This window comes from Phycodurus eques, chromosome 2 (assembly GCF_024500275.1).
Source record: "Phycodurus eques isolate BA_2022a chromosome 2, UOR_Pequ_1.1, whole genome shotgun sequence".
Taxonomy (NCBI): Eukaryota; Metazoa; Chordata; class Actinopteri; order Syngnathiformes; family Syngnathidae; genus Phycodurus; species Phycodurus eques.
The window spans coordinates 4185757-4195599 of record NC_084526.1 but is presented as its reverse complement, the minus strand read 5'-3'; the positions used below and the strand labels follow the sequence as shown (position 1 = coordinate 4195599).

At 41.3% G+C, this 9843-nt stretch overlaps 1 protein-coding gene across 1 annotated transcript in view; it reads left to right on the top strand.

Moving 5' to 3' along the window:
- The window catches only part of iqgap1 (IQ motif containing GTPase activating protein 1), a 94922-nt gene that overhangs the window by 75661 nt on the left and 9418 nt on the right, over positions 1-9843 (top strand). Inside the window, 6 exon segments of the mRNA XM_061664402.1 lie at positions 829-1053; positions 5213-5353; positions 5434-5518; positions 6415-6647; positions 6758-6890; positions 8272-8374. Coding sequence (XP_061520386.1) covers positions 829-1053; positions 5213-5353; positions 5434-5518; positions 6415-6647; positions 6758-6890; positions 8272-8374 — 920 coding nt within the window.

Here is a 9843-nt window from a genome sequence, read left to right as displayed (position 1 = left end):
ACACCCCTGCTCTAAATCACGAAGTGACGTTAGATTTTATTTATGATTTTAAATTGTGTTTGTAAACTCAAGCACTTCATCAACAGCAAGAATCTCTATTGCAATACAGGCCATATTTATGTCATACCCATATAACCCATAATACCACCAGTTCTATTTCTTCTCCTCTTTCAGCCACTTGCTGAGACAAACCAGCCTTGCTTGTACTGTTGGCGCTAACGTTAGCCCCGTTGTCTATTCTCATTGCAACGTTTTGCATTAATGTGATAGCGTTGGCTTGGAGTGCTTTGGTGATAGGCAAAGTCTTTGTTGCACAATTTGCACAACGATGCAATTTCTTTCCATTTGCCAAACAACGTAGTCTTGTGTCATTCGTTCAGGCATGCTGATGTCCCTTCTTTTGTGCCTCAGTGTCATAGAGGTACCAGGAAATAGGGCAAATAGGGCAATGTGAAAAGTTATTTTGCTTCCTGGAGTCCAGGAAAAAAAAACTGATAAAATGAGTTCTTTATTTTTTTCTGTAATTCATTGAAATGAACGTCCTAGCCCTAATTTAAATACCTTTGTATCGAGCTCGTCGTAGGATATTTCAAAGGTGAGTGAAAGTTAATATTCTTCAGTTAAAAGGTGACCGAAAAATGTTATTTTGGCTCACAACTAATGAAAACTTGATTCCTGTTATTGGTGGAGTGAAATTAACAAAATTAATTGATGAGATGAAATGCATTTATTATAAATGTAAACATGACATATTCTGGAATATTAACCTTAAAACTCTGTGTCAAAAAGGTGTAGCATAACCCCCCCGTGTTAATTAACTTTCTGCAGGTCAAAAGTTGACCAGATGAAGGAGATTGTCACAGGAAATCCAACTGTCATAAAAATGGTGGTAAGTTTCCACCGAGGTGCGAGGGGCCAGAATGCACTGAGACAGATCTTGGCACCGGTTGTGAAGGAGATCATGGATGACAAAACGCTTAACGTCAAGACTGACCCAGTGGACATCTATAAGAGCTGGGTCAACCAGATGGAAACCCAGACCGGAGAGGCCAGGTGAGATAGAGGGGAGGTTGTCAGTGTTGGAATACAAGTGACAGTTTAACAGATTTTACCATGAAGTAGACAAACTGATCGAAGTCAAAAATTCAATGGTACTTGACAGATGTCTTTTTTCCCCCCCCAAGATTCAAGTCAATCTATGAATGTAAACAACATACAAATACGTTTTTTTTTCACTATTTAAAACAGTCTACAGGTGTTTTAATAACATGTCTGTGACATGATTTTGTCAAAATAGCACCAAAGATCATTACAGTGCTGTAAAAAAGTATTGAACCCCTTCTCAAATTCTTTTCTTTTTGCATAGTTTCGCTACTTTGTTTCAGATAATCAAAGAAATGTAAATATCAGACAACTATAACCCAAGTAAACTTAAATGCTATTTTTACATGGTGATTTCATTAAGGAAAACAAATCTGTTACCTGGCCCTGTGTGGAAAAGTAATTTGTTAAATCATGAATTAATTGTGGCTAATCACAATTTTTGGTTAATTTTTACTGATCACACCCAAGCCTGATTACCTCCAGTCAAGAAATCACATAAACAGAATCTGTCCAGACAAAATCATCCATCCATCCAAGACCAGAACCCGAGTGTTGTTCTGATATTGGACCTCTGTGCTCTTTTTGGATTGGATTGGATAACGAAAACCGTGTTCAGACATAAGGTGCACTTGGCACCCGGACACCCTTGGCCGCAGTTCGATGATCGACTTTGTGGTCGTGTCATCAGACTTGCTGCCGCATGTCTTGGACACTAGGGTGAAGAGATGGGCGGTGGAGCTGTCAACCGATCACCACCTGGTGGTGAGTTGGCTGCGATGGTGGAGGAAGAAGCAGGTCCGACCTGGCAGGAAACATCTGGCAAAGTCCACTGTCAGGAGGAGCTTCAACTCCTACCTCTGCGAAATGGCACATCGCTAGCACATACTCAGCACACAAGAAAATCTATGCTGCACAAAAAAATACAATTCAACAGAAACGTATTAACTAATGTGTGATTTTACACCTGATATAATCTAATTAATTAGACCAATAATATTGTTTTCTGTACCATTTTGCAATGTAACTCAGTGAGCGACAGGCGCCCAGCCAATGATACGATACGGTTCACTTACGCTACATAGCATTGACAATGCTTGCTTATGTGCCCTGCCCATACGCGCCGTGCAGGTTAGCGAGCTAACAACAGTGCGGCGGACTTAAGAGACACAAACGCTAACCCCTTATCATGGCGAAACGAACGGGCAGCGACACATCCACTCATCAAGCCTAAGTGAAAAAGAAATGCAGTTCTTTTAAGATGGAATGGCTGTCGGAGTAGGTGCAAATAGAAGAACAAGCGATGAAACTGGGTGAGATTTTTTCCTTTTCGAGTGAGAAAGGTGTACTCTGCAAAACATGCAGCGAAGCCAAAGTAGCAAGTGAGTTTTAGGAGGAAAAAATGTGGACTGAATGGAGGTTGGACTACCTCAAGTGTCATATTCAGCAGAAATGTCATTTGAAAGCTGTTGGAATTGTACGAAGACTCACGATGGGACAGGGGATCGGTACATTATTGAGGGAGAGCGCAAAAGACGGAGAAAAAGAACGAGCTGTCACACAAAGCAAAATCTGACCCCAAACAAGTTAAAGTTCTTAAAGACAATATTTTACTTGCTATCAAAATCAAAATAAGCCATGCAACTTGTTATGATCCAAGGTTTTGAACAGGTGTCATACTGGTGTGTGGCCACAGCGGGCACATCTGATGTTGCTCACAGTGGTCCTCAGTGCGCTCAAGGAGATTGTGTGTCTGCCCAGACACATGGAAAATTAGAGGGAACATTGGTGACATCAGTATCACATTGCTGCTTTTTCCAGATGATGTAGTTCTGATAGCTTCGTCAAGCTGTGATCTCCCACTCTCGCTGGAACGGTTCAAAGCAGAGTGTGAAGTGCCTGGGATGAAAATGAGCACCTCCAAATCTGAGGCCATGGTCCTCAGTCGGAAAGTGCCCCAAGTGGACGAGTTCAAGTATCTCAGGGTCTTGGTCATAAGTGAGGGAAGAGTGGAGCGGAAGATCAACAGGCGGATCGGTGCAGCATCTGCAGTGATGTGGATTAGGTCTGTCGTGGAGAAGAAGCTGAGCCGAAAGGTAAAGCTCTCGATTTATCGGTTGATCTATAATCCTACCCTCACCTACGGTCACGAGCTGTGGGTAGTGACCGAAAGAACAAGATCGCGGATACAAGCGGCCGAAATGAGTTTCCTCCACAGGGTGTCCGGGATCTCAAGGTGCTTTTATTGTCAATTCTTCTATATGCGTAACACATACAGATGATTGAAATTACGATACTCAAGGGCCCACGGTGCTACAAAAGACAGTACAAATAATATCAATATGAAAAGCTAAATAAAACTATGGTATATACATTATTAAAATTATGAATTGAATGTGCAAATATCAAAGATCAGGTGACGTGTGCAACATAGTCAAGGTCAGAGAACCAAGGCAAATAAGACATACATTAGATGACAAAACCCCAATGCTGCTCAAGTGGCTGGTACGACCCTGAGTTTGGTGTGTGTGAGTATGTGTGCGTGTGTGTGTGTGTGTGTGTGTCTGTCTGTCTGTCTGTCTGTGAGTATTGATGTGTGTGCATGTTTGTGGGGCGTCAGAGTTCAGGTGGGCAGAGGAGAGAAGAGGTAGAGGGGGCAGAGCGGGCAGAGAGTTCAGATTCCTGACAGCCTGATGAATAAAACTGCCTTTGAGTCGGCTAGTCCTGGCCCGCAGACTCCGCAGTCTCATCCTTGATGGCACCAGACTGAAGAGGCTGCGTGATGGATGGGTGGCATCCCCCGCTATGCGGAGGGCTTTGCGGGTCCTGTAAATGTCCTGCAGGGAGGGAAGAGAGGTTCCGATGATCTTCTCAGCTGCCCTCATTATGCGGTGGAGAGTCTTGCGGCAGAATGCCGCCCGTAGAGATAGTGTCAGAAGCTTGGTCACCCCGGAGGGCTCAAGTCAAGCTGCTCTTCCTCCGCATCTAGAGGAGCCAGATGAGGTGGCATGGGCATCTGGTTAGGATGCCTCCCTGGTGAGGTGTTCTGGGTATGTCCCCCTGGGAGGGAGGCCCAGCCGGATGACCCAGGACACGCTGGAGAGACTGCATCTTTCGGCTGGCCTGGGAACACCTTGGTATCCCTCCGGAAGAGCTGGACGGAGTGGCTGGGGAAAAGTCTGGGGTTCCCTGCTTGAGCTGCTGCCCCCACAACCCGACCTTGAATAAGCAGAGGAAAATGGACGGATGGATGGATGGCTGGATCATCTTGCACCTTGCATTAATGTCATCTTGCTATTCTCTCTTAGGTCTTCCAAGTTTGTTCAGACTTTCAATAATGCCAAAGGGAGTTGTTTTGATCAGTCTATGGTCTGGCATGCTTCAGCTCTCTCTGTATAACACTCTGCACTGTTTCTTTTTGCAGTATCTGCCATGTTCACTCTCAGCCATACCTCATTGTTTGATATTCTGTGAAACAATCTGATGTTCAGTAAGCGTCTGTAGCATTTCATTTCAGAGGCATTGAGTTTGTCATATGTGGCCCATGCAATGCACAAATCAAATTGGGCTGTCACAATTCTGCAAAATTCCGACCGGCTCCGAAAGCCACTTTCATGGGCAACTAAAAAGATTCTTTATTATTAGTGTTTAGTATTTATTTATTTATTTATTTATTTAGCATCATATATTATTATTAATTTATTTATTATTATTTTCAAAATTTACTTGGTTGTTTGTTTAACTTCACATTTGATGAGTGGCTAAGGCCTTACGGACACCCAACTATTTGTACACAAGCAATTAATTCAATTCAAAAGTAATTTTTTTATATGTCCTCCTTAATTTCTGTTTGTTATTTAAACAATATCCAGTATTTACAACAAAGGCAAGACAACAGTATGCTATTCTATTGTCTTGCTGCGGTCTCTGGAGAATGATCTTTTATTGTTTTGTAAAGTCTTTTATAAAGTCTGTATAGTTTATCCTCCACAGCTTAGATACTTGTTTAGTCCATTTTATTTTAGGATCTCCTTTAGGAACCCACAGCTATATAAAAAATCTGCAAAAGATCACCTCAGAATCTCTTTTCCTGGTCTCTTGTTGTCCACAGTAAGCTGCCTTATGATGTAACACCTGAGCAGGCAATGTCCCATGAAGAAGTTCGGAACAGACTAGAAGCCTCCATCAAGAGCATGAAGGCGATCACTGACAAGTTCCTTTCTGCTATAATTGTCTCTGTAGATAACATTCCGTAAGTATATATTCAGTGAGATGATTCAAACCAACATATATTTAACTCTGAGTCACACTGTCCAATGACATGTCCTTTAGCTACGGGATGCGTTTCATCTCCAAGGTCCTTAAAGACACCCTGCATGAGAAGTTCTCAAATGCTACAGAGGATGAACTGCTTAAGGTTTGCTGACTTCATCTCTACATACTTGTATGCTCCACAGGCATTAAAGCATCTTCATCCTTCCATCTTCCATACCGGTTATCCTTACTAGGGTCGCGGGCAGGCTGGAGCCTATCCCAGCTGACTATGGGCGAGAGGCGGGGTAAACTCTGGACTGGTGGCCAGCCAATCGCAGGCCACATATAAACAAACAACCATTTGCACTCACATTCACAGCTACAGGCAATTTTGAGTCTTTAATTAACCTACCATGCCTACACAGGCACGGGGAGAACATGCAAACTCCACATAGGCAAGGCCGGATTTGAACTCGTGTGCTAATCAGTCACCTACCATGCCGCCCTTAAAGGCATTTCTTCACACTAATTACAAGAATAGGATATTCAGTTTATACTCTGGAGAGAGATATCAGACTGGGGGAGTTCACCACTGTTGGGGTGCTCAGAAACCCGCCTACCCCCACTAGACTGTCCAGTCTTCGATATTTTCTTCCACATCGAGTCTTGAACGTGTGATCCTTTTAGTAAATTATCTACTGTGTAGCATTCTCCCACTGGCTGCTTTTCCTCTTCTGCCTGCCCTTCCTGTTTCATAATTTTTGTTTTTGTCTTTTGCCTTTCTCCCTTTTCCACCTTGCCAAACCTTAGTGTCAAGGCGTACCTCTCTCTCATCTCTAGCTGTGTTCTCCAGGTGAGCTAGAACATTCTTCTCTCTGCTCTCCTCCTGCACAAGCTGTGCTCTGATACATTCAAGAGCCTTTCATTCTCTTGCATCAACACAGACTAAACCTTTTGCATATTATTTTATTTATTTTGGTTCAACAACAGGACAGACATTAAAAGATACATTAGGAATGCTATGAACTGACCTGTAATGGAACCATTTTGCAATTTCAGATCGTGGGGAACCTTTTGTATTACCGTTACATGAACCCGGCAATTGTTGCCCCCGATGCCTTTGATATCATTGAGATGTCGGCAGGTGGTCAGCTAACTACTGAACAACGCCGGAACTTGGGCTCTGTAGCCAAAATGCTGCAGCACGCTGCCTCCAACAAGATGTTTCTTGGCGATAATGCCCACCTGAATCCCATCAATGAATATCTTGGCAACTCTTATCAAAAGTTCAGGTGTGATATTTATTGCTGTATAAGAAATAAAATGTTGAGGAAACTGTTGTGATTTGTTTTTCCCCTTTGTCAAATATGATATTTTTGCATATTTTCCTCTTCCTTCACAGGCGGTATTTTTTGACAGCATGTGATGTCCCCTTGCTTGAAGATAAATTCAATGTGGATCAGTACTCTGACCTGGTCAATGTCACCAAACCTGTTATTTACATCTCCATTGGAGAGATGATAAACACGCACACAGTGAGTTTGATTTTGCCTCAATATCTTACATCTAACTAAAATTGTCCCCATTGTCAGAGCTGTCACATGTTGCAGATTGTCTGTATTTTGTTACGGAAATAAATGAACTTATTACGCCCATAACACTGATAGTTCTGGATATTTGAAAAAAAAAAATCATAGGTCAAATTTCTCAAACAGGTTTGAAATGAGCAAAAACAGTATGTTTGACACCGTGCCAATTGCAGACTTTCCCATGTCAAAAGCCTTGCCTGTATGTTCATTCTGGCTTGTGTGAAGAGCATTCTATAAATTCATTTTCGTTCATAGCATAGTCGCTGCTACAGAGGAGTTGAGTTTTTCCCCCTCTGCTTCGTAAAATGCTGCAATTCGCCACCAAGTGGGGTACTCCCTGGCTTTCCCAGCTTAATCGATCGCGGAAGAGAAGCCCGGATGCTGGGTGAGCCCGCATCTCTGCGCAGCCCGCAGTGCGCTCCTGCTTGGCTCCAAATTGAAGCATATAACTGTGACGTACCCACCAAATGTTTTGAATAATGTTTATCGTCAACTAAAAAGTGTGAATTTGACAAAATACTGCCATTTCCTGAGCCAGATAAAGTCCTTAAAACCCTTCTTGAGGATTATTGTCTAACAAGTAAATCGTCTCAACACTTTTACTATAATTAAGAACATTAATCAACATTTAATATAGTTTACCATTTCAACCGCTTTTATACTCACATCTTGATGAAGTGTCACTTGTTTCACTCTATCATATATTTTTTTGAAATAAAATGAATATTGAAGCCATAATTTATTAACGATTATGATAATTGCGTAATGATTATGTTGTGCAATTGAAAAGTATGTAGTATTCTTTTTATCCTATTACATAATATACTGCAATGAATGTCCCGCTGTAATGTTCTCGACATAATTTAAAAATGTGGAAATTCAGACAAATGGTTCTGGAAGTGAATTTCTATTGCACAGGTGTCAAACTTCATGTTCCTTGCTAAAATTGCAAATTGTCATCACTTTTAATAATGTTGTGATACAGCAAATGTTTTTTTTAACCAATCTCCCTTCCAAAATAAATGGAATAATAGTAAAAAAAAAAAAAAATTTAAAATACAACTTTTTACTGGCGTCTGATTTAAAACTAGTTATCCATACTTTTTTGGCAAATATTGTATGTAATAATTTGAGGTGATCTGACCTTTATATGGGCTCATAGTCATATTGGCCCACTGGGGGAATCTGCAACAAAAAATAGTTTGACACCCCCGTTATAGATTGGTAGCACTGTATTATGGGCTTTCCTCCACTACATCCCATAGTTTTAGCATCTGAGCATGATCCATATTTTGTCACTTAAGAGGTGACTTTTCTTTGCTATTAGCTGCTTCTGGACCATCAGGATGCCATTGCTCCAGAGCACAATGATCCCATCCATGAGCTTCTGGAGGACTTGGGAGAGGTTCCCACTGTAGAGTCTCTCATTGGTGAGTGGATACAAATGTCGACAGTGATAGACACAATGAATTACAGTTCCAAAAGTATTTGGCCAGTGGCTACAGTGTAGGCCTGGAGTCTCCAGATGAAAAATGTACAATTTGGTGATGCATGTGCTCAAAATAGGCAGCACAGTGGATTAACTGGTTAGCACATCTGCCTCACAGTTCTGAGGACCCGGGTTCAAATCTGGCCTCCCCTGTGTGGAGTTTGCATGTTCTCCCCATGCTTGTGTGGGTTTTCTCCGGCTACCATTTTTTTCCTCCCACATCCCAAAAACATGCATGGTAGGTTAATTGAAGACTCTAAACTGTCACGAGATGTGAATGTGAGTGTGAATGGTTGTTTCTTTAAATGTGCCCTGCCATTGGCTGGCGACCAGTTCAGAGTGTACAGCCCCCCCCCCCTCGCTCAAAGATAGCTGAGATAGGCTCTAGCAGTTTTATTTCAAATTAATTGTGGATGTACAGTATATAATAAAACCTCTGTCACTTTTCAACTATTTCTGGACCCAGCTGCAGATAATAATTGCAAACCAGAAATAGACTAGCTTACAGTGAGACTAATGGTGGGACTGAAGCCATTTTCAGGGTTCCTACGCAAGTTTGGAATTTGATTTAATACATTTCCAGGTGTGGAAAAGTATGGAAAATTTCAACTTTTGTATGGAAACATATTCAAGTTTCAAGGACTGCGACAACAGCTCTATTTTGTAAAACAAAACATTTTGAATATTAAAAAAAAAAAAGTGTTTTTTTTTACGGCATTTGGAAGCGCACCTACATTTTTGAAAGCACACAAAAGCACACAGTATTATGTATTATGTTTCTCAGCTGATAATGTACACCCTTTGAACGTCTCAAGTACTGTAGTTCTGTCAAAACATCATTACATTTTTTTAATGCAACCTGACAGTCAGATTTTGTAGTACTTTTGCAGATTTTGAAGTGAAGTACTCTGAGGACAGAAATTAGAGAATTCAAAACAATAATGAGTGGTTTAATCATTTACTTTATTTGGAACAACACCTTTGGGACTGAGATGCTGCTGAGGAATTGAGTGGAAAAAACAAGAGACAGAAGCAGCACAAAGAGTTAACGCGGTAAGATTTAAATCGGCTCATATACGAGAAAGATGAAATCAATGCAAAAAAAATACAAAATATGCGATTAAAACATCGAGACACTTCCTGGCACAAAAACTGACAAATACAAACTGAACACTTCACCGTTGATGTTTTGAATGATACCCTGCGACAATTTTTTTGCTGTCGCCCAGTCAACGAAGACCGAGAGAGTTCAGCGTTACTAGCATTATGCTAGCAACCGTCACATACAGCGGCTGAAATAAGTGTTTAACACGTCACAATTTTTCTCACTTAATTTAATTCCAAAGGTGCTATTGACCTGAAAATTTCACCAGATGTTCGGAACAACCTAAATAATCCATACATACAAAG